Below are 25,571 nucleotides of genomic sequence, written 5' to 3'. Positions count from 1 at the left end.
GCGGTCACGTGAGCATTGTTTTCGCCGGGCTCTGGCAGCGGCTTCCTCCCGGAGTTGCAGTCGCTGTCGTCTCTCGGTCTCCCGTTAGCCCGATGGAGGAGGAGGAGGAGGAAGTGAGGGCGCTGCTGCCCGGCGGCCCCGACGAGGCCGGCAGAGGCGCCCCCGTTACACCCCCTGCCCCCGGGGCGCTGCCGGCCCTCTGCGACCCCAGTCGCCTGGCGCACCGGCTTTTGGTGCTGTTGCTGATGTGCTTCCTTGGTTTCGGTGAGCCGGCTGGCCTGGTGGGGTGGGGTTGATAATAAGGAATTCCCGACTTTCTCTCGGAGCTGCACTGAGCTCCTAGGTGCCACGTGGCCTCAGGGAAGCTTTTTGCTTCAGCTCCTGGGCTTCCCTTCTTTAACTTTCGCGACCCCACCCAAGCCTGTGGACATTGCTAGCTATTCAGCGTCCCGAAGGTGGGGGTCAGGGGACTGAGCTGGGCGAGTTTCGTCCCACTCCTTTGCTTCCAAGAAGTCCCAAAGGCTAGCAGCTTGGGCCCTGGGGCCACAGATACGAAGAAATGCCTAGATCGTCAGGGTTCCTCTCATGACACTATTTTTAATCCTTTTTTTAAAAAAAATGTATTGGAGTGTAGTTGCTTTACAATGTTGTATTCGTTTCTGCCGTACTGAGAAGTGAATCAGTTATACGTATGCATATATCCACTCTTTTTAAGATTTCCTACCCGTTTAGGTCACGACAGATCACTGAGTAGAGTTCCCTGTGCTATACTGTAGGTTCTCATTAGTTATCTCTTTTATTCATAGTAGTGTATATGTGTCCATCCCAATCTCCCAGTTTGTCCCACTCCCCGCTTCCCCCCTTGGTAACCCTCTCATGACACTGTTCAGAAGGAATTCAGAAAGATTTAACTGGCCCCCTCCCCCCAAAGAAACCCCACACATACTTTAAAATTTTCGATTGAATAATTCGTTGGCAGTTATTTATATGTTTCTCACCCTCTTTGGTGAAACGTATGAGTATATCTTGATAGCTTCAGTGAGTAGATGTGTACTTGTACTCCCGCTCTGCCAATGTGAAGCAGTCATAACTGGATTGGACTTGTGGTGTTTGGTTTCAGTCATGAAATTTGGTGACTCTGAAAGCAGTTTCTGGAGATAATTTTTAAAATATCTCTCTATTATATTTCAGCAACTAATTTATTCAGCAACATTCTAATGTCAATATCAGTTTGGTAGGAAAGTAGTAATGTGTTTTTCATGGGCTGGCTGGAATTGGTGGAATCAACAGATTTAGGAACATGATGGTGGATTGCTTTATGCTACTGCTGGAATATATAAGTAGGCATGCAGGATGCTTTGGGCTTTAGTTTCTTTGCATCTCTTTTTGTTCCCCCTCTTCTCACTTTGTGGAAAGATGGTGCCCATTCATTGGCTTTAAAGCCTGAGATTGGTATCCCTGACAGAGATTAAAGCAGGAATCATAAATTGCTGAGTTGAGGAACAAAAAACAAGAACAACACGAAACACTTAAAATACCACGTACTTAAGCAATTTATTTTTAGTAAATTATGGTTACCTGGATGGGTTTCAGAAGCCAGAGTCATACCTTACTAATGACAGTTTTCTTTCTTTTGAACTGGTGGCTTCTAATGTATACTTCTAGACGGAGTTGGTGAAGAAATGGAGGCAGCATTATCCTGTGCCTATAAAAAAATCTGTCGATTTTATTACTGTAAAAATAACTCTGAGTGCGTGAATGTCCAACCTCTCTCCACTTCTCTTTCTTACCCTTCAAAAGACGTTATTATTATGTTTTAATTTAACCCTTTAGAATTCTTGTTTTATTTTTCTTCATTCCTGGCACTGTATTTGCTAAATTATTTGATCTTGGGTATGCTGTTTGTAGAATTAAGAGTTCTTGTTTTAAAAACAGGTTTAATCAGAATAGTTAAACTCCATTCCTCTGCTCTCAAGATAAGTGGTGGCTTTAGGTAACGTTACTAGGAAACTGCTGAGGATGTTTTTGAAATTTTTAGTGTATGTGTGTTTTGGTAGCTTTAAGGAAAATACAACTGTTTCATGAAGGCGCTAATAAAACAATAGACATACAAAACATGATGAAAGTAAGGTGGAAGAACAATTAGTTGTTGATTAACTTCTTAATCCAGGTTCCCAGTATTTGCTGTGTATGCAGGCTCATAATTTGTAAATAACTTGGCATGTTTTCTGTGGATTATTTGGCTGCAATTTAGAGAATATTGGTGGACAAGGAAGTGGTCTACAAAAGGTTCCAGTGTCAGTCTTCGAACCCCTAGTATAGACATTTAAAATCAGCATTTGAGTAGTAATTGCAGCTTGAAACTTTTATATGGAAAGTATTACTACTTAGAAGAAAATTGCTTTTTCTTTTTTAGGCAGCTATTTTTGCTATGATAATCCTGCTGCCCTTCAGACTCAGGTTAAACGGGTAAGTTGACTTTTCACCTTTGTTTCTTTTGTTGGCTCTGGAACAGGTATACTGTTGAGGCATCATCAGCTCTCAGGTTGCCCGGTCTGAAACATTGTCTAATGAATCCATTTTAATATCCATTGTCACCAAATTTGTGTGGGCAAGGAGTATTCTTGAGTTGGAATGAATGGCCACAAAAAATTCATTCATAGCACTTGTGACTTGATATCGTTTCACATCTTAGATAAGTAATTGCTATTTCTACAGTATTGCCAAAAAGTATTTTGGCAGTTTTTTGTTTGCATTTCTCTCATTGTGTAATCATTGGAATGACAAATGATTTGGTATGATGGCATTTTGCTTTCTTAAATATGTTTTTGTTGTTATTTCATTTTTAAAATGCGGCTACTGATTCCAGAGGATTGTCCATGTCAGTATTTTTAGTCTGGCTTTATAAAAATATATTTGATATTTACAGTTTCTTGTGTATTTAGATTTTTTTTCCTTTGTATGTTTTTTCACCTTTGGATAGGAAGAAATACATAGATTGGCCCTTCACATTCTAGAATGAAAGGGAAGGAAGATAGGAATTAGTGGAGGGGAGGGAAGGGATAAGCTAAGATGGCCCTTTTTCATGTGGGTATAGAACTCCACAGCAGGTTGTACATGGTGAATAAAATGTAGAAGATACAGGCAGATGCAGACAGAAGTGGTCCCAGTAGTGGAAGAGCTGATTGATCCTGAACTCCATGAAGCCTCTGAAATGACTGCACACTCAGGAAGTTTCTCGGTGTGACCATTTTTCTGGGGTAGCGACCATAGATGTCATGAGAGTCTCAAAGCACTTAGCAACTGCAAATGATTAAGAAACGCCTGCCCTTCCAGAAAGAATGTTTTGATTTGTTAGTTGCTAAACTTAACTGGAAAAAAATAGTTTTGTTTTCTTTCCGTATAGGATATGCAGGTGAATACCACGAAATTCATGCTGCTGTATGCCTGGTATTCTTGGCCCAATGTAGTTTTGTGTTTCTTTGGTGGCTTTTTGGTAGACCGCGTATTTGGAATACGGTAAGCTTGGGAAAAATCTCACTTATGGGTAGATACGATTATTAAGAAAACACAGAACTAGATTAAGTATTTCTGGAAAGAACTGAATAAACTTGTGTATTGACTGTGATAATCTGCATTAGTTTTTGTGTGTGTGTGATTTTTATATCTCCGGAATTTTTTAAAAAAATAAATTTATTTATTTTTGGCTGCGTTGGGTCTTTGTTGCTGCGTGGGCTTTCTAGTTGTGGCGAGCGGGGGCTACTCTTCGTTGTGGTGTGTGGGCTTCTCATTGTGGTGGCTTCTCTTGTTGCTGAGCATGGGCTCTAGGCACGTGGGCTTCAGTAGTTGTGGCGCACGGGCTTAGTTGCTCCGCGGCATGTGGGATCTTCCCCGACCATGGATCAAACCCACGTTCCCTGCATTTGCAGGTGGATTCTTAACCACTGCACCACCAGGGAAGCCCCTGGAATTGGCTTTTGAAACTTGGTATTTCAGTTAAGATAAATGCTGCTCAGGGAATGTGGTAGCTCAGTTATCTAAAGGTAAATTATGCCCTCACTTGGAATCAGCAAACCAGAGTCTGAGTCCTTTTGCTGCCACTTACTCAACTTCCTAGCTCTTTTGAGCTGTTCCTAGCTTCCTGATCTTCGGTTTCCTCATTGATAAAATGTGGATAGTAATTCCTGTCTTGCAAGGTGGTTATAAGGATTGAGAGAGGTGGAAGGACAGTATTTGGCACGTAGTTAGTGTTTACCTCTCCCAGCCCTAATGAGATTTTCTCTTTTGGCTTTCTTTAGGCATCAAACTTTTTGTGGCCACTCCTCTTAGCTGAGGAAGGCATACATTATAAGCTCTGTCAGTTTTCATCCTAATGATTGATTGTGTGTGTGCTGTTAGTGGAGACTTTAGCAGGGAGGTAGTCTGGGAATATTTTCGGAAGGCAGGGGGCAAAATGACGAGGGGTTTTCCAACCATGTTTGGTGGAAAAGAATTGAAGAAACTATAAGTGTTTAAATTTGGGGACTAACTTTTAAACATTTTGAAGAGGGTATAAAGGAGGACTTAAATTTAATTTGCTTGGTCTAAAGGGGCAGAATAAGTTTGAAATTCAGGGAGCCAGATTCCACTTAGTATGATGGAAACTTTGCTTGATCAGGGTGACAGGTGGGGCTGTGAGGTGCCTTGGGACCACAGTGAGTTTTCCAGTGCTAGAGAACATTCAGGAGACACTGGTATGACCGTTTCACAAGGATCTTTGGAGGGATTTGAGTTTCCGAAGAATGGTTTACTCATATGATCTTTAAGAACTCTCCTGGTACTGGTATTTTATTACTCTGGGGAAACATTAATGAGCTATTCAGAGTGTGGGATACTAGAGTAGGCACATTTATAAGTGTATTAGCATGGTTGCTATTTTTCCTTTTAAAGATAGTTTTTAGTTATCAAGAATTATAACCACTTAAAATTACTTAATCTAGGATTCCTTGGAGTCAATCCTAAACTCAATAAAAATTTTATAAAGAATATCCATTTTTAAATGGGAACCCTGGGAACTTCTTGAAGATTATTTAATAAGTTGTGTTTAAGATATGATAATGGCTTAAACAAGCATATGCCATCACTAAAGCCTCTGGAATCTCCTTGGAAGTCAAGACTTCTGTAGGTCACCATGCAGCCTAGGAAGGCTGCTGACTTCAGAGGCCGACCCCTTTCTCTGGAGGGAATGCAGAGGGGTCAGAGAAACCCAAGAAGGACTCGGTGATATACTCTTCCTTCATTCTCTCTCTTTCTCTAACAGATGGGGCACCATTATTTTTAGTTGCTTTGTTTGCGTTGGACAGGTAAGAAAAGACAAAACGTTCATTGATTCATTGTGACAGTGACTCTTGAATTCTTGTCTCATTCCACCAGCAAAGATGTGTTTAGTGAATGCCTGACTTAATTAAGCACGGCTCACAAATGCCCGTGTAACGTAATGCATAGTAATGCATTTTAAGCCTTGAGACAGATGAACCTTGATACTTAAATTTCACAGATTTACTAAGAAGGAATATTAAAATCATTGTAGAGGTTGTGTTTCATCGTAAGTCACTTATTTCTCTTAGATTCCTTGAATTTACTTTTTCTTTGATCTTACGTTATATTCTACATTACAGGTTGTTTTTGCTCTGGGTGGAATATTTAATGCTTTTTGGCTGATGGAATTTGGAAGGTTTGTGTTTGGGTAAGTTATGCATGATTTCACTTATCCCAACATATTACTGTTTTAGTGTTCATCTGTCAATTTATTAAAGATTTACAAAAAGATATATTATTATATCTTCTGGAGAATTACTTCAAATCCTTGAAATCTAGCTATATTTGTAAGATTGTTCAATGGTTGTCTTAATTTTCCCTTAAAGTAAGCAACAATTTTGAGGGGTCATAGTTAACTCTGTGTAGGGTTTGAATATTAAATAGTTCTCCAGAAATGATATTTTTCTCAAGTGTTTTGCTTTTCTGTAGTATTGAAGACTGTGATTTAAACCTCATTTAGAAAAGCATAGACCATCATTTTCTAGGTTGGTGATTAATGGACATTTTGCTGCTTCTTAGCGGGTATGTGTAGGTCCTTTTGAACCGTGTTGAAGAGGCTTGAAGGAGTAAATTACCAGAAGACAAACTGCTCTTAATGAATTTCAGTGTCTGTTCAGTAAACCCATTCTGAGTTCAGCCTTGGGCTTCCTGCCCAGAGGGATGCAGATGACATAACTTACTCATGCTTTTTACAGGTACAAGCGACATGTAGACATAGGTGACACACCCCCAAAAGTGCTCTAAGTGAGAGAGAAGGAAAAAAAAAGTATATAAACATATGAAAGGGATTCAGAGATGGAAGTGTGGTCAGAAATGGCCTCGTGGATGAAGTGGGCCTTGACATCAGTATAGGATTTGGATTAGTAGAAGAGGGGAGATATTTTTGGACGAGGACAGTGATGAGGAGGACTCAGTGCTAGGATGCAGGGGAGAGGAAGCTCCTACGTAAAGGTCAATGTGTAGAACTTACAGAAGGAGAATTAAAATCCGGGAAGTAGGAGAATGTCGAATATGGAAGGTACTGGCCTGGAAAGTGTGAATTTTTGTGTTTTCACAAGTACGGACCGCTCTCCCCACATGAGCATTTTATATAGCATAGATGGTGATGTGGTAGCTCAAACTCCTTTTATTGCTGGTCGTGGTTGTCATTGCAGTGTATTAAATTACCCACACTGAGTATAAAACATCCCTTACCTTGTGGGCTTTGTGGATCAGGAATTTGGACAGGGTACAGTGTGCACAGTGTGTCTGGAGCCTGAGCTGGGATGACTTGAAGGCTGGCACTGCTGGCTGGAGCACCTAAACAGGGCCTCTCTTGGCTTTCACATAGTGTGGCGAACTCAGGGTAGTTGGACTTCTTACAAGGTGGCTCAGGGTTCTAAGTGTGAATGTTTGAATGGAAAGGCAGATCTCACCTTTTATAACCCAGCCTTGGGATCACACAACCCTGCCTCCACCACATTCTACTGGTTGAAGCAATCACAAGCCCACTTAGATTCAGGGGACGGGACATAGACCCCACCTCTTGATGGGAGGGGTGTCAAAATTTTACACCTGCTGCTTTGTTAACTGGCGTATTTCTTTAAAAACTGTGACTTTTCTTTCCTTATTCTAGGATTGGTGGGGAGTCCTTAGCAGTTGCCCAGAATACATATGCTGTGAGTTGGTTTAAAGGCAAAGAATTAAACTTGGTGTTTGGACTCCAGCTTAGCATGGCTAGAATTGTAAGTATGACACAGATAATGAAGCCAAATGGGAAGCAAAAGATTGAATGTTGTAGTTATCTCTTAAAGATTACAGGATGAAATGTGTTTGTGTATAAGTTAGGTATTGATTTTTTATATATTTTTCTAGACCATAGTATACCATTTACCTGACCTTTTTAAAAAATATATATTTATTTATTTATTTATTTTTGGCTGTGTTGGGTCTTCATTTCTGTGCGAGGGCTTTCTCTAGTTGTGGCAAGCGGGCACCACTCTTCATTGCAGCGCGCGGGCCTCTCACTATCGCGGCCTCCCTTGTTGGGGAGCACAGGCTCCGGACGCGCAGGCTCAGCGTCCATGGCTCACGGGCCCAGTCGCTCCGCGGCATGTGGGATCTTCCCGGACCAGGGCTTGAACCCGAGTCTCCTGCATTGGCAGGCAGATTCTCAACCACTGTGCCACCAGGGAAACCCCCATTTACCTGACTTTAATTAAGGCATTTCTAACCTTATTTCACTTAGGAAACAGTCTAAAATGGCTAATTGAACATTTGTTAGTTCAGAGAACCTGAGCATGGGGATGGATCGTATAGATTTTGTTGTCTAATTTCTTTACCCATTTTCGGCGTTCCTGCAACGAAAGTCTTTACATATGGTCATCCAGGTTCTGCTCGCACATTTCTAGTGATTAGAAGCTCGCTGTGTGATGGGACAGCTCATCTACTGCAATTAACTCTGTGAAGCTCAGTCTCCCGTAGAGATGAGATCTGCCTGTACAAGTAGCTTTTAGTGATTGTTCCGACTTTTGCCCTCTAGTGAGTGTTTATTTTCTCTGCTGTGCAGCAGCACTTTGCTTATGAAGACAACTCTGAAGGTCTTGGTCAGACATGCTCATTTCCTGTGCTTGTCTAAGCCATGTGGCATGGGTTTCAGCTCCCTGACCGTGGCGCTCCCGCCTCTCTGGACTTCATCACAGGTGGCCAGTACTCCTCAGCAGCATTTGGAACCTGGAAGTGATCGTGGTGTTTCATGATAGGGGATCTGGTAGAGGGTACGCAGGGGAACAACATTATGCTATTATAAATGCAACCTGGAAGGTGTTTTGGCCATCCCAACCCCTGTTAGGTTTTTTCCTTCATGAGCTCCTGTGAATAGAGGTTTTTAAAAAGATCCTTGCCATTAAGAACCAAGGTTTTAAAGACTGTAAGTGGCATGAAAATGCTTGGAACATAGTCTTGAGGGAAGAAATCCAATACAAAAAAACCCAGTACAAATGAAATATTTTAATGTAATATTTCATCTTATGAAATATATAACACGTACATATGTCATACATATATAACATTTCTATATTTTTGTACATGTAGGCTCTTTCTAATTTTCCAGTATTATAAATAGAGCTGTTGTGCAACACTCCAGAACTTGTCTGCATCTCTGATTATTTCCTGAGGCTAGCTTGCTAGGAATGGAATTATCACTGAGTCAGAGGGTTTGTTAGGGTTTTTTAAGACTGTTGAGACATATTTCCACGTTTTCCTCTCAGAGATGTTTACATCTCCATCTGTGAGATATGAGAGGATCCTTTTTATTGTAGCTTTGATAGTACTTTAAAAAAGTCATTTTGGGCTTCCCTGGTGGTGCAGTGGTTGAGAGTCCGCCTGCCGTTGCAGGGGACACGGGTTCGTGCCCCGGTCTGGGAAGATCCCACATGCTGCGGAGTGGCTGGGCCCGTGAGCCATGGCCGCTGAGCCTGCGCGTCCGGAGCCTATGCTCTGCAACGGGAGAGGCCACAACAGTGAGAGGCCCACGTACCGCAAAAAAAAAAAAAAAGTCATTTTATCAATTTGATAGGAAACACCTAAACATTATTTTAATTTGTAATTCTTTGATAACTAGTGTGGTTTTCCACATTTTCTAAATTTTATCCATAAGGACATTCCTGGTACTTCCTTATGTATCTTGTGCAAGTCAAGACATGTCTGTGGCAGCTGGTGGATCTCATCGTCTAATAACTTCTAAAAGAAGGAAATAGGAGCAGTTGAGCAAGACTCATTCTCAGTGACGCCATTGTGGTTACTAACGATCTTCACGTTCTTTTCTGTGTGGTCACAAACTAGTTATAATCCATTCAACTGCGTCCCCAGGAGCCCTAAGTTTCTAGAACGGAATCTCAGGGGCTTCTAGGATGTGGGGTGGAGGTTATGGGAATGGTGGGGGGGCCTGAGGAGGAGGTGGCAGGAGCCAGATCTCAGGCAGCCACCTCTCCGTCAGCCAGGGTGGCTCGGCTCTGATCTGGTTGGTGTATTGAGGGTCCTTGTGAGAGGCACGCAGGAGACCAAAGGACTCCATTACAGAGTTGCTGGGGTAGATGGAGGTTCAGTCTTTTTTGTGCTTCTCTTGGCCCTGCACATACTCAGAATGATCATAGAGGTTTTGGCTTTACCTTGCTGTGAGTTTTTTGTCGGCTGAACTGTGAGTTTCTCTGATTTTAGACCCTTGGACTGTTATCATTCAGGCAGTGGACTTTTCACTTTTCTTATTATTCCTGTCTTAGCTGGAGGTTGGAAGTCCAGCACTCTTTTGATTTTCCTCTGTAATTTGTTACTTTTAAAAACCCCTTATTTCAACAAATATTTATTGAGTACTTGCTAAGCCAGGTCATGTTAGGCATTTTAGAATTAAAGGGTTATTGAGACAATATGTCTTTGAGGGGCTTGTATTTTTGCTGATGTTGAGGAACGTTTCCAGCAGTTCTCCATTTATAACCTTATTCAGAGGAGCATCTGAATAATGCCACTGGCTAACATTTTGTGAGAAATAGCCACATGCGATTTGCTGCTGTATTTGCTGTGGGAACGTGGTTGAGGACATGTTTATTTCTCAGTCCCCTTATCAGTAGCGTTAGCACAGTTGACACTCCCCTTTCCTTGATTTCTTCTCTTGGCTTCTAGGACTCCACAGTCTCATAGTTTTCCTCTTGCCCTTCTGTCTGCTCCTTCTACCTCTTTTGCTGGTTCCACCTCAGTCTTCTCAACCTGTAAATGTGGGTTTGGTCATTGGACACCCTCTCATTTCTTTTGACGCTCACTTCCTTGGTAATCTTATCTAGTTTTGAAGTTTTAAATAGTGTGTCTTTGCTCCTGAAGTTATATCGTCCAGGCCTTTCCGCTGAATTCCACACCCGTATTTGCAGCTTCCTCCTTGACATTTCCACTTGGATGTCTAGTAGGCACATCAAACTCAACACAGCCAAAGCCCAGCCCTAAATGTTTCACCTACTGTCCTCCAAACCAGCTCATGCTGAAGTTTTCTCATCTTCAGTTATGAGCAACTCTGTTCTTCCAGGTGCTCGGGCAAAAACTTTGATGTCACCCTGAACCACTCCGTACCCCCATCCCTAACGCCACACTCTCCACGTATTTTCCGTTGGCAAATCCTGGTAGCTCTACCACCGGAGTATGTCCGTATTCCGACCACTTCCCACTGTGCCCACTGCCAGTCTCCCCAGTCCAAGACCTATCGTTTCTGTTCTGCATTATTGCAGCCGCCCCCAGCCGATGTCCTTGCTTCTGCACCATCCTCACTTACAGTCTGCTTTGGATATAGCAGCCAGAGTGAGTCTCTTAAAACGTAAGGGATTGTGCCACTTCTCTGCTCAGAACCCCAATGGCTTCCCGTCTCACGCAGAGTAAAAGCCAGAAGTTCTTATTACCAATAGCTAGCTTTCCCATCAGTTCCTCTCTGGGGACCTCGTCTCATCCTCTCCCTTCTTCATTGACACTGTTCTAGTCTCTACGCTCCTTGCCTTGAGCACGCCGGGCAGCCTCCCTCTCGGGGCCTGTGCCCTGGCTATTCCTTCTGCCTGGAGTGCTGTGCTGTTCTTCCGGGTAGCCTCCCAGCTTCCTTCAAGTTCTTAACCCAGAGTCACATTCTCAGCAAGGTCTCAACCCCTTTTTATTCTCCTTCTATGCTTTATTTTTATTTATTTATTTTTTGCGGTACGCGGGCCTCTCACTGTTGTGGCCTCTCCCACCGCGGAGCACAGGCTCCCGACGCGCAGGCTCAGCGGTCATGGCTCACGGGCCCAGCCGCTCCGCGGCATGTGGGATCTTCCCGGACCGGGGCACGAACCCGTGTCCCCTGCATCGGCAGGCGGACTCTCAACCACTGTGCCACCAGGGAAGCCCCTATGCTTTATCTTTTTTCCTTATTTTTTAGAAGCACTCATTGCTGTTTCATATACTGTATATTTTACCTTTTCTACCCCACTAAAATGGGGTTGCTCTCTATGAGAGCTGGAAATTTTTCTGTTCTTTATTTTATTCCCAGTAACTAGAACAGTGACAGGCATGTAATCAGGGTTCAATAACTGCTGAATGAAAGAATAAATGAATGAGGGTAGTACTATTACTGTCTTCTAAAGGATGATCAGAGGATGAATTTTTTTTTTCAGATGTCAGGATCAGGAAAAGCTGTGCTTTTTATGAGCCAAAGTTTATTTTTGTCTTGGGTACCCTGTGAATTTTATAACTTGTGTTTCATTTTTGTTTAGGCTACTAGGAAGATTTAGATGTACTGTGCTGTTTTGAATGCTAGCATTTTCTATAAATTGGCATTTTTGTGTGGTAATCTTATCTGTGGCTTTATCCTAGGTTGTTAGCTCTTTCCTTGTAGTGTTTTTTTTAAAAATTATCTGTTGTTTAATCTGAACCCTATTAAACCTATTTCTCTAAGCTAACTGACATCCTTTTTTTCTGAGCAAGACAGATAGAAATGAAAATTATGTTGATTTTTTTTTTTTTTTCCTTTTCTTTCAGGGAAGTACAGTAAACATGAACCTCATGGGATGGCTGTATTCTAAGGTTGAAGCTTCGTTGGGTTCTGCTGGTCACACAACCCTTGGGGTCACACTTATTATCGGTTAGTGAATCTTGAAGTCCCACCTTTTATCTGTCCTGAAAGCTTGTCATAGGAAATGGTGTGACAGGGAGGAAAGAACACAGGAATTGGGCTTAGATCACTTGGTTATAGTTTTGCCTGTACAGTTCACTAGTTCTTGGACCTAATTAGACACAGTGAACATATTGGCAATCATTCACCCCATTTGTATTTTTATTTCCACTTTCTTAAAATAACGATCTTGTACCACCACGTGTGTTCAGGTTTTTTTTTTTTTTCTAAATAAGGATAGATTTTTAAAAATATTTATTTATTTTATTCTTGGCCGCATCGGGTCTTAGTTGTGGTGCGTGGGCTTCTCTCTAGTTGTGGTGGGTTCCAGAGCATGCAAGCTCAGTAGTTGTGGCACATGGGCTCTCTAGTCATGGCACGTGGGTTCCAGAGCGCATGAGCTTTGTAGTTGTGGCACATGGCCTCCAGAGCGTGTGGGCTCTTTAGTTGTGACGCACGGGCTCGGTAGTTGCTGCGCACGGGCTTAGTTGCCCTGCCAGGGATTGAACCTGAGTCCCTTGCATTGGAAAGTGGATGCTTAACCACTGGACCACCAGGGAAGTCCCTGTGCTTTGGTTTTGTTGTGATGAGCAAATGAGAGTGTATGTGAGAACTCTGAAAACAGTCAGGGAGTTTGTACCTCTAAGGTGTTCATTAATAGGCTGTAGCAGAAGGGAGGATTGTTTCCTTTTGATCAAATTCATTTCATGCGCTTATGGAGCTTAGATTTTATAGAAGTCAGAGGTGATAGGATGTGATGGGAAATCCACCAAGTTGGGAGTCGGGAGTCTAGGTTCTGGTCCTGGCTCATTTTGGACAGGAAGTTAACCTCTGTGTCTCTTCTCTGTAAAACTGTTTTCTTCTCTGTAAAACTGTGGGTGTTGGACTAAAACTGTATAGGCTCCTTCTGACCCTAAGTTCTCTTGGCTAAAGCTGGGTTCTGCTGGTTGCTGGGTGGGTCACTGAGAAGCGCATGATGCTCTCTGGGTTTACCACCTGTGCTTCTTCTCTGAGCAGTGAATTTGTCTAACTGAGCCCCACAGGATGTGGAGAGCTGCTTGCAGAGCCCTAGGGAGACCTGTGGGTGCTGGGTTGAAGGTTCTGTGCCATCTTTTATTCCTTGTATTCCCTGGTACAGGCTCCTAAAGGGAGGACAGTGAGAGGTAATCCTAGATGGGCAACTTGTGTCTAGAGACCCCTTCTTTCTCCCCCTCCCTATTAAATCCTTTGCCACTTATAACCTCTTTCTTACTTTCAGATTCTCTTCAGTATTCCTTCCAGTTCTCTCCATAGTGGAGAATTTGAGAATTTTAGAGAATTTCAGAGCCAGAAAAGATCTGTGCCATCAGATCAAAGCCTCTGATTTTACACTTGGGAAAATTGAAGCCCAGAGAGGTTAAATTCCTTGCCCAAGATCAATCAGCTTGTTACTGCCAGACGTAGAACCCACGTCTACCGACTCTTTGCCGTTTTTCATTATTATGTCAGCCAATTAAAGATGTCATTTACTTTACTAAGCTGCTTTTTATTAAAAATTTTGAGAAGTGTACACTTTATTCACTGTTTATCCTGATTCACTGTAATGATACGACGTCAGCATTAGTGAGTAATGCTGGATACCTGAAGGAGAGTGAGCGGGCTGTGCTGTGGGAGGATTGGGGCCCTTGGGGCTGCCACAGGGTAGGAGCAAGAGTCAGACTTGGGAAGGAATCAGAGGGAACATGAGGTGATCACAGAATCAGACTTTGCTTTTGCGGTTTGTTTCCCCTGGCATCCATCAATAATTGGTGCTTAGACTGAATTAAGAAATTAGGACTAATTTGCTAGCTGGTCATCAGCTTTTTTCAGTCTATATTCTGATTATAAGACTAGACTAGTTTGTTCTGGTCTTTCCCCTCTAATCTCCAACCTTCTACCGGGAAATAATATACAATAGTAATAGCGACTGCTGTTCATTGAGTGCTTCCCAATGCACTTCCTTTCCTTCTGTCCTGATTTAGTAATTGTAGGCTTTTCATATATGTGTCTAGATGCCATCCCTTTAAGTTGCTAAGTATTTTGCTGTTAATGTAATGTGCTACCTTTTAGGAACCTTCATTTTGGTTCTCTTTTAAAAATCTCTTTTTTTTTATTATAGGGGGTATAACATGTATTCTTTCACTAGTCTGTGCCTTGGCCCTTGCGTACTTGGATCAGAGAGCAGAACGAATCCTTCATAAAGAACAAGGAAAAACAGGTTAGTCTAAATGCAAGAAAAAGTTAGGCTTTTAGGAATTATGGCCTTTTTGAGAAAATTTACAATGAGGTAAATTCCTAATGTAGTGTTGTAAACCCAGTGAGGCTTAGTACTTGTTTATTAAATCTTTTTTTTTCCACTTTAAAAATTTTTTAATTTTATATGGGCATATAGTTTATTTAAATCTTTTATTTCCTAATCTATTTCCATTTGTCTAAATTTTTGGATACTTTTTTTTCCCCCTTAAGCGGTTTTGGCAGAATTTACATTCTTGATTGTACTTTGTATATTTGCAAAGTGATGAGTGTTTCTGGAAGAAAGAAAGAAGGTAGATGCTAATCTTAGGTTTTGCATTTTCTGTTGTCTTTTTAGTTTATCCTAGAAACTATGTTCTAGTGATTTACTGAGACAAGTATTTTTTAACTGAATTGCAAAGGTTAATCACATGATAAAAGAAAAATAATCTTGACTTAGAAATGCAAAATGACACTGACAGCATCTTCCCTTTCTTCTGTAAGGTGAAGTTATCAAGTTAACTGACGTGAAGGACTTCTCCTTCCCCCTGTGGCTCATATTCATCATCTGCGTTGGCTATTATGTTGCTGTGTTCCCTTTCATTGGACTTGGGAAGTGAGTCTTCTCTAGCATTCCGTTTTTGTTGGCTAAATTATAATGAGAATTCAGTCACATAAATGTAATTTTTTTAAGGTATAAATTTTGCTTCTCTGTTACGGTTGATATTTTCACAGGAATTGTTTTACATCCTGGGACACAACTGACTTTCTTAGCTTAAGGTTTAGTGTTGCTTTAATACTTGTATTAGGTTTTTGAAGAAATACCTGAAACAGTTTTTGATACATAATATTGATTTACTTTAATGCTTGATTTTGGATTTGTATTCTTTTTTCATTTCCTCTTTATTTCTTTGTTAGGAAGCCTCTTATTGAGAATGGAGACAGTGCGTTAGCTCGTAGTGACAGGGCATATCTCCATTTGTTAGGACTGCGTTTCTGCAGACTCAAATTCAGGGTTTAAATCAAATTCTTCTTTGCTTTATCTTCTACCTTCTCTCTGTTTTCACGGGCAGCTACTTAAACAGAGCAGTGTGTGAGTGTGAGTGTGTTTGTTGAGATGCATCTCTGTAATTATAACCTTTAAATTCAGGCTGTCATTTTACAGTTTGAGACAAGAACCTTATGCATTATTTAGCAAAGAACCCGTCCAGTATTGCTTTTAAGGAAAAGAAGTCATATTAATTCCTTGTAGTAATACATTTGGGTTTCTGAAAATTTGTGTGTATTGTTTGCTGTACACGTAAAAGAGGAAAGAATAGGTATCGATATATTTTATTTAGTTGGTGAAGTACTTACGTAAATACTAAATCTTTAGCCAGTTGCTTGAAGATGGATACCAAATAAGGTGGGAAAACAGTATAAAGAAGGGAAAGTTGCCTAAACTTATTTTTATTCAGTTTTATTTTGCCTTTATTTTTAAAAAACAGAATAGTTCTTTCTAAAGTCTCTGTTTTTTGTCCTCTCTGTTTTTATCTTAGAGTTTTCTTTACAGAGAAATTTGGATTTTCCTCCCAGGCAGCGAGTGCTATTAACAGGTATTCCATTAATTCTGTAAGTGCTTACTGTGTGCTTATTGTGGGTCTTTAATTATAACCCAATGTTATAAGAGACAGAAAAGACGTATGTGAACTAACATCTACAGTGTGAAACAAAGTCTGTCTTGGGTCTTGATCCTGAATGGCCATCTTTGCATTAAGGGAAAACCAAAGAAGTCTTGGACCACTGTTTATATCTTTATATTTCTATTTATTGCTGACCATTTTAGAAGGATGTTAAATTAAATGAGCTAGGGTTTGCTTTACCTAATCATTGTAGGATTTAGGACTTTGTGGATTTTTAATTCTTTTTTCCTGTGATATATTATTAAATATCTTTTATATTTTCTGGGCAGTATTGTATATGTAATATCAGCTCCCATGTCCCCAATATTTGGGCTTCTGGTGGATAAAACAGGAAAGAACATCATCTGGGTTCTGTGTGCAGTGGTGACCGCTCTTGCTTCCCACATGATGCTGGCCTTCACTCTGTGGAACCCTTGGATTGCTATGGTAAAGTCGCTGCGAACAGCTGGGGGGCTCAGGGCTTCAGGGAGGACTCTGTACAGCACGTATCAGAAGCCAACGCTCAGCTCTTCTGATAGTAGTGCTTGTGACAGTGGGAAAAACAATGACAATTTCAGTTTCTACAGATTAGCTATTTTTAAAGTATATAAATATTGATCATTAATGGCATAAGATGTTTTTGATTTCATTTGGCCTATATAATAGTACCCTCAATGCTGCTATAGAATTTGAAATAAAATAGACTTATAAAAGCCCAATGCTTATTAGTTCCATTTATTTTTCAGTACTTCATTAAAAGAAGTCATTCCATCATAGGTGGCAAAAACATCTGTCAACCCAGTATCCATGATTTTGCGTTCTTTTGTCTTTGACTTTTAGTAGGTCAAAAAGTAATAATGAATTCATCAAGTTTTTGTAATTGTTCTTCAGAATGTCGTTTTTAAGACCATAGGCCAAAGTGCTGGCATTTCTTACCTGTTAATAAAAGAATATCTTGAACATATATATTTGTGCACTTCGTTAGAATTCTCTAGGACAGACTCCTAGAAGTAGAAATGCTAGAGCAGAGGCTTTGCACAGTTAACATTTTGATAGATACTGTGAAACCTCTCCTCTAACAACTTTCTACCCATTTATAGCTTTACCAATAATACATGAATGTGTTTGTTTTTTAGTATCCTTGCCATTGTTAGACGTTGGCATTATTTTAATTGTTCCCAATCTGATAAATGATCTTATTTTAACTTAAATCATAAGGTTTCTTCTTTATTTGAAGAAAAAGTTAGCATTAGGTGATGTTTATCAAGCAGTGGTTGTTGTTGGTCCTCTGCTTGGCTCTCCAGTTGGGTGGTGATGACCCAGAAGTAAGATAATGGACTGTTGGCATGATGTTACCTTGATTGCTTAATTTGTAATTGTTAATGAATACTGGGAAATTAGCTTGCCTGAAACATTGGTAAAGACATTTTGCAAATTAGCTTTATTTTCTTGTTTGGTCTTTGACTGCACCCTGGGCCCAGCCAGTTATGTATTCATATAATATAAAATGGTTAAGACAGTGTTATGTGTATCTTGTCCCTAGAGGGATACTGTTAGAGAGGCCCAAGACCATTTTGTGTTGAATATGAGTTTTTAGCCTAATTATTTAGCAACACAATTTGCATGGATATTCATATATTAGTTATTATGTCACTCTTGCTAATCTGCATCGAAAGAAAATCACCTTTTGGTAAATATAAGACTTCTTTACCCTTTTCCGTATTGATTTCAATAGTGTCTCCTGGGACTCTCCTACTCATTGCTTGCCTGTGCATTGTGGCCAATGGTGGCGTTTGTAGTTCCCGAACATCAACTGGGAACTGCATATGGCTTGTAAGTGTTTGCACTGTGGATCATATAATGTCTCTCTCTGCTGTGTCAATTTAATTATCTTATAAAACTCCAGGTCTCCTGAATCTAGTCGTCTTCAGGCTTTTGGGACAGCTCTGAACCTGGAAATAACCAGAAAATCAGTTAATCTATTTGTATTATTATTGTGGCAAAAAAAATGCTCCGAGCCTCCAGCAAGAGAGCTGGAGATAAGCTACCCCATGAGAGGTCATTGCTGACGTGACCATCCCACCGCCCGTTTATCTGAGGGCCTCTCAGTGAGAAGTTGAGTTCCAATCTCTAGCACAAAAACTGAACAGGGAAACCACATCTCTGGTTGGTATTCACTTAGCCCTTGGATTCATTCCGCAGGAAGGCGTTGAGTTCAGACTGTACTTGCTAAGGCAAACTCCCTTGCCTTTGAGCCTAAAGTTAAGTAGTGGAAACAGTCATGGGATTAAAGAAACAAATCTAATCAGGTCATTCCTGGTTGAAAACCCTCTTAACACTGATAGTATGTGGTTATAGATACTAATATTTATAGTGAATTGGTACTCTGTGTGTGAAGACTTTAGAATTGAAATGTTTGGTTTTTTTTAATTTCTTAAATTGTAGCATGCAGTCCATTCAGAATCTTGGGTTGGCAGTCATTTCCATCATTGCTGGCATGATATTGGATACTTGGGGATATCTGTTTTTAGAAGTTTTCTTCACTGCCTGTGTTTCTTGTAAGTGCGCCACCTGGCAACATTTAGTTTCTTTTAATATGCAGCAGAATGTTCTCATTTATACTTTCAGGTTTTTGTTGTTATTGTTCTTTTTTCCCCTTTTTTAAACCAAATCCCTAAGATGTATCATTCAGATTTGCCTAATTCTTAGCCTGTGCATCAGTTTCTCAGCTGGTGACTTTTTAGTTTTCTGAAGATTCACAGGATTTTTTCAGGAGATTCCTGTTCTTAAAGGCAGGAATGGAATCTGCTCTATATTCTGTTTTAAATATTTATTTTGTTTTAATGGTAAATGTCATGTTATGTATTTTTAATTATAATAGAAAAAAGAATGTAGTATGGATACATGTTACAATATCAGTGAACATTAAAAACATCCTTAGTGAAAAAACCATACAGAACAGGCCACCCAGATCCCATACTCATCTTGTCTGTTTCATAAATATTTATGGTTGTTAGAAAACACTTTCCTCTTTAGAGTGGAACCATTTGAAGGGTCCTGAGTATGTCCCTGGTGTGAATGTGTGGACATTAGTGTGGCTTAGGTGTGAGCGCTCATTGTTTATTCATTAGTCTGTTTTGAATTGGTTTTATTCTTAGTCCTGTAATTTAATTTTTACCTGTAATGATTCATTGGTTAAAAATAGGCAGCATTAGGAAACTGCCGAAAACTACAAAAATAAATCAGTATTTTTCCACTGTGTTCTCCTTACACATCGTGTTCATCTGAAAAAAAATGTTCACATAACATATCAGATGTCTTTCATGCTTCGATAAATTGTGTTTAAAATGGCAAGCCCGAGTAATGATTTTATCTGACTTCATTTTCATTTACAGGAATAAAGACTGTCTATACTTGAGGTGTGGTATTTGCAGATGATTGCTTATGAATAATAGCCTGAATGCATTTTATTATCTCATAATTTTAGAAATTAGCACATCAAATTTTAAAAATATATTCTTAAATAGTGGGCCATATACGAATTCATAGTACTAGGTTGTGAAAGTGTTTTTGTCTATTTTTGATGCTGCAACGTGTGGTTTAATCTCAGTCAGCGGTTCCTTATAAATTTGGTTCTCAAACCAAACACCACTCCATTTAAAAAGGTTTTTGTTGAGGTATTAAAGTAAGTTAAGTGTGCCACACTTGTTAAAGTGAAAAGCCAACTACCTGACTTTCTGAGGCCTTTACTGGTCTGGGTTTCTGGGAGTTTAATGACCACATTTTAATATTTGGTTAATTTGTAAAATGAACATGGTGTTTTCAGACCTAAAACCCCCAAAGGATTACTTCTATTTGGCTCTCTGTAAAAACATAAACAGTCTAGCAGCTGGCAGGGTTTTGGGAAAGTGCTGGGAACTACCAGCATTACAAAGGGAGAGGAAAGAGAAATGATCTGTGGGTGGGTTGGCCCCTTCTCCTGGGGGCAGAGGGGTCTCAGTTTCTCTTTTTCTGTCCCTGCCATCCCTGGGCTCAGGTTTTAAAAATATATTTCTCATGGAGAAAATGGTGTGTAACTTAGTGCTTTTTGGAAAATAATGTGAAGAGTGTTTTCATTTTTAAATGCTAATTAATAAAGATTTGATTTTCTAAGCTTTACTTTGTAATTATGATTACATAGGAATCATTGGGGAAAAGTACATGTTTTTAAGGACCTTATGTTTTTTTCATTTCCAGTCTCACTTTTATCTGTGCTCTTACTCTACTTGGTGAATCGTGCCCAAGGTAAGTAGAAGTTCAGGTATTTTCTTCTTAAACCACAGTGGATCATCATTGTTTTTAATTTAATTTAATTTAATTTATTTTATTTTTGGCTGCATTGGGTCTTTGCTGCTGCATGCAGGCTTTCTCTAGTTGCGGCGAGCGGGGGCTACTCTTTGTTGTGGTGTGCGGGCTTCTCATTGTGGTGGCTTCTCTTGTTGTGGAGCATGGACTCTAGGTGTGTGGGCTTCAGTAGTTGCAGCACACAGGCTCAGTAGCTGTGGCTCGCGGGCTCTAGAGTGCAGGCTCAGTAGTTGTGGCACACGGGCGTAGTTGCCCCGTGGCATGTGGGATCTTCCTGGACCAAGGCTCAAACCTGTGTCCCCTGCATTGGCAGGCAGATTCTTAACCTCTGCGCCACCAGGGAAGCCCACAGTGGATCATCTTGTGGGGCTCCTGGATTGTCTCCATCCAGGAGGCTTTATTTCATGTAATAACATTCTATTCATAGTGATGAAACACATTTTACTTCATAGCATATAATTATGTATTTTGGACCTTCCCATATATTAAAATCATTGTCATGTTCTTTCTGGCCAGTTCAATTTAAGTTTTGTAATATAAAATTTTAGATGTTCTTCTTATATTAGCAGAAGGTCATATTTGTATGACTTCTAAAAAAATAACCTAAAGCCCTTCCTATGTTATTGTCTTATATTTTTAAAAAATGAGAAGTAAACATATTTATAGCTGCAGTTTGCATTTTAAGGTTGAAAGTGTTTAATATAGAATGAGAAATTATAGATTTTTTTCATTTGCTAATATCTACTACATTTATTTTTGCTTTTTTTGTTATGTATAAGATTTTGATATTACCTTTATTAATTTTTCTAAACTGGCTTGGCCCTAAGGGTTGTCATGTATTTAGAAGAATGAATACATATGCTGTTTAAATAATTTTAGGTCATTTACTTTAATGCCTCTTAATTTTCACTATTATTGAATATTGATACAGTGTCCCAAAGAACAAAACCTCGAGCAATACATAAGTCCAAAATTTTTTAAAAAATGCTAACATTAAGGAGTGATTATTTGTATCATATAGTGATTCTTTAGAAACATTTTTTCCCCCTTGGGAAGTTTCCAGGAGATAAACTATTTCTTTCTCACCTTCCATAGCCTCTTCTGTTACTTAAAGGCATTTGTATGTGTGTGTGTACACATGTGCATGTTTGAATTTTACTTTCGATAGTTGTGTTGAAAAGATTCAATGCTTATTTGTATTTTAGGTGGGAACCTAAATTATTCTGCAAGACAAAGGGAAGAAATAAAACTTTCTCATGCAGAGTAAGTATTGAAAGAAAGAAAATTTGTCTTTATTATGAAAATCTTGAAACAGTAGCATTTTATTTCAAGATATTGGGTTTAGACATTTAAGAAATTAGTCTTTTTCTTAAATTTTGAGAGCCAACAATTATCTCTGGAACTATTGTAACATAATTTTTCTTTGTGTTAGAAAAATTTTAAAGGGAGGATATCAAAGGTTAAAATGAAGGGGATAAAGAACAAATTGGGCTTTAACTTGCCTTCTGAGAGGAGAGAGAGAGAGACCTGCAGTATTTGTAATTTATTGGAGGAAAGGTCTTTGTCCTGACTTCCTGTGCTGGGCTCACCCTTCCATTCTTTCTCGTATTTTCTTTTTCTTAACTAGTTGAGATAATCTTTTATTTTCTCCTGGTACTAACATGCCATTATGTGTTCTCTGACTCACTTGGAACAGATTAAAGTATCTAGTTTGGGGTTTAAGTTAAATTAATTTTTTCCATGAGTGCATGCTAAAGCATAGTAGTGATTCTATTTCTTTTGTTATTTCTAGTGTTTTAGACATTGTATTTTTTATGATTTAAAAACTTTATTTGTAAATATATACCACCTGACTGTAAGTTTTATGAATTTTGAGTAGGTTAAAATCTGGTAGAACAAGGCTGTGTTTTCTGGGGCTTGATTCTTGGCCGTATCAAATTCCCTTTTCACATAGTAATTCTACTATAAACAAATGTTGTTAAAATCATGTTTAAGAAGGATTTTTGAAGTCAGAGTTACTCAACATGCCATGTGTTAAGTAAACAAAAGGTAAAAATGCAAATATAATATCCCAGTTTTATTCAAGAAAAAGTATGTAGGCATGTGTATTTCTTAAATCCATTACTTATATATAATAGAAAAAATGCTGAAAGAAAAATCCCCAATATTAACAATTCCATTTGAATGGTAGGGTTAGAAGAGTTTATTTTTTTCTTGGCATTTCTATATTTTCCAAATTTTCTAAGTCGATCCTCTATTACTTTTATGATCAAGAGGAATGAAAAGATTATCCAGCAAAATGTGTAACTTAATATTTGGCACTGCATGTTTTATAGTGGTTATGGTTTTCATTTTGTAATAATGGGGTTTCATGGTTTTTTTCCTCCCTTTTTTGATAATGTATTGCATTGTGTTTTGCAGGTGAGAAGTTTAAATGACTGTGTCATGCGAATGGGCTGCACACATCATTGGTTTGAAAACCTCCATTTTTTTTTTTTTCTTTTAATTTAGAGTTCAGTCGTTAGGAAAAATAATGGTCTGGAGAATTATTATATTTATATTTTGAATATATCTATTTTAAGGTATAGCTGTGAGGACTATTTTAGCCTGTGTCTTTTGTATTGCTGAAGAATTCTGCTTTGGAATAGGCTCATCAATGATGAAGTTTAGAAAATTGCATCTGGTACGTGCAGGTGATTTTGAGTAAGGACAGTAAATAATGGAAATCTTTGAATCTTGTGTTGAGATAATTTTCACAAAGTGTATCTTAGGGATATGGCCTTTAATCTTAAAGCAAAAAAAAAAGTTTTGGGGGATTAGAAAGGATATTTTATATAGAATAAACAATGGCATTTTAATAGGCATTCCCTTTTGTAATAGGGAATATTTGAAAGGTATTTTTATGAAGTCTCATTTCCACAAATAGCAGATTGTGTTCTGCTCTCTTTAGTTACCAGAGGTTGCTGAGCAGTGACCCTTTTGAGCTTCTTTATTTCTCTGTTACTGAGAACCCTGATCCCTTAGGGACATAATTTTGTGGTACAAACTTTCTGTACGGTTTTTCTTATAGTCCAATTAATTACTAAAAAACGTCCTGTAAATTATGATAATTGCATATCTACAAGGATAAATAAAAACACTGCAAAAGGAATACTTGAAGTCTTTTAACTTTTTATTTTAAAAAAATATTAAAACACTGATTTTAACTCTTATTTATGTGGAAAATTATCTCTATAAGAAAATCTAAGTTGGAATAAAGAGAATTTGACTAATGACAGTCATTGAAAGATTATGGGAGTAGTTTTTTTCTCCAGACTAGGATCTTGAGTAACATTTATGTTTTTTGCATTAAATAAAATACAGATATGAAATTTTTCTGACAAACTTAAACACTTTTTAGTTGACTTAGTCTTGTCATATTACGTATTAAAGTCAAGGAATTTATGTGTTTTGCTTTCTGTGGACATGCAGATATTTTAGACAGCAACTATTGTATGTATTTAGCTGATTATAGTGTTTGAAAGTACGTGGCCTAACATTGTAAGTTTAAAAGTTCTAGAGCAGCTTGAAAGTGCATTCCTTATTCAGGGTAAGTTGATTTACATCCGTTTTTCTGGTTTAGAGTTTATTGTGTCATCATTCAGTTGTTAGTTCTCTAGGCTTTGACTGCCGTATGACTGTTCTGGCCCATGGCTATTGAAATTTGGCCTTACCAGCTGGGAAAAGTTTGCTGCTGTGGAGGGCTTGTGTGGTCTGGCCCTGCCTTACTCTTTTCACTATCTCTCTCTGCCTCAGCTACAGTGAGCTGCTTACATTTTTTCAAATTGGTCATGTTCCTTCCCTTCTCAGGGGCTTTGTCCATGCTGCTCCCTTTGCTTAGAATATTTTATCCAGGGTTCTCTGCAACCTGGTTTCACAGGATTTACAACAGAAAACTTTAGGTCCAACTCAGAACCATTCTTCCTGTGGAAGCTCTTCCGGACCCTTCAGGCTCTATCAGGTTCTTCTAAAATTCCTGTGATCTTTGAAAAACCCTGAACTTTTCCTTCTAAGCTTACCTCTGCTTATAATGAAGAATTTGTGATGAGGTATGTGGGGTCTCTGTCTCTTCCTTTAAGTTGTAAGCTCCATGAGGGCAGGAACTGTGTCTGTCATGTTGATAATGATTGTGTTGATAGAGCCTAGTGCAAATTAGGCACAAAATAAATATTTTTTGAATGATGGATAAGTAAAATGGAGAGTAATTTGGAATAAGCTTTTTGGAGGATAAATTGGCACTATGAATAAAAAGACCTAAAAAGCAGGATGGTGGTGGGCCGCATGTCTTTTGACTTAGCACTTCCATTTCTAATAATTTAAGGAAACCATCAGACAAATAATACACATAAATATATTTTAAGGCAGTATCTTCATTGCAAGGTTGTTCGTAACAGCCTAAAATAGGAAACGACCATTTGTTAGGTATGTTGTATGATTTGCTTAAAGTGGAAGATTGAGCAGTCTTTACGTGGTTTCATTAGAGAGCATATTGACGTGGAATGGTGGCATTATTATGTGGAAGATTCAGAGTGCTGTTGTTTTTGTAAAAACAAACACAAACATGTCTGAAGGATATGTACCTAAATGTCTCTGGGTGCTGACTTTTGTTTTGCTTATTTGTATTTTCTAATTTTTCAACAGTAAATACTTACTGTATAATAAGAGTTTAAAAAAACTCACAAAGAACCAAATTCAACAGAAATTTAAGTGCTACTGTTTGAAGAAAGTGGTAGTTAGTGTTCAGAAGGGACGGAGGTAACAGGTAGTGTTTTCCAAAGAAGTTTCGGAATGTAGGTGAGAGTTAAACAGACCCTGAGTGAGAAACGGAATTTGCATTGACAGGAAGGAAATTGAATGTGAAGGGAACCACAGGTGAAAAAAACAATAGAAAATGGGGGATAAAGGCACTTATATTTTGGACTCAGTGGTAGCAGAGAGCAGCTTCAAGTTGTCTGCAAGCTGTCCATGATTTCTGGAATGACTTGGCCTCAGCCTCAGCCCCCTTGGCTTCTGCCATTTGCAGGTTCTTGGAGCTCTGAGCAGAG

General features: G+C 39.1%; 1 protein-coding gene across 5 annotated transcripts; it reads left to right on the top strand.

Moving 5' to 3' along the window:
• On the top strand, positions 1–23,638 carry MFSD1 (major facilitator superfamily domain containing 1). 5 transcript variants are annotated; one of them, XM_030842347.2, is made up of 16 exons: positions 1–264; positions 2,417–2,469; positions 3,407–3,519; positions 5,300–5,342; positions 5,658–5,725; positions 7,193–7,301; positions 12,100–12,202; positions 14,370–14,468; positions 14,987–15,098; positions 16,021–16,077; positions 16,434–16,590; positions 17,879–17,976; positions 18,589–18,701; positions 20,380–20,427; positions 21,693–21,750; positions 22,909–23,638. In XM_030842347.2, the coding sequence occupies exons 1-16, from the start codon at positions 93–95 to the stop codon at positions 22,910–22,912; spliced, it is 1,407 nt and encodes a 468-aa protein (XP_030698207.2). In that variant the 5' UTR covers positions 1–92; the 3' UTR covers positions 22,913–23,638. The 5 variants fall into 5 exon arrangements, with proteins under 5 accessions (XP_030698207.2, XP_060154466.1, XP_030698209.2 ...); XM_060298483.1 differs by lacking the exon at positions 22,909–23,638 and having other exon boundaries at positions 21,693–21,754; XM_030842349.2 differs by lacking the exons at positions 3,407–3,519; positions 5,300–5,342.
• Positions 23,639–25,571: the final 1,933 nt, after the last annotated feature.

The sequence above is a fragment of the Globicephala melas genome, chromosome 4 (genome assembly GCF_963455315.2).
Source record: "Globicephala melas chromosome 4, mGloMel1.2, whole genome shotgun sequence".
Lineage (NCBI taxonomy): Eukaryota > Metazoa > Chordata > Mammalia > Artiodactyla > Delphinidae > Globicephala > Globicephala melas.
Note: the sequence above shows the minus strand (reverse complement) of the source record. Positions and strands in the feature narration are given on the sequence as shown.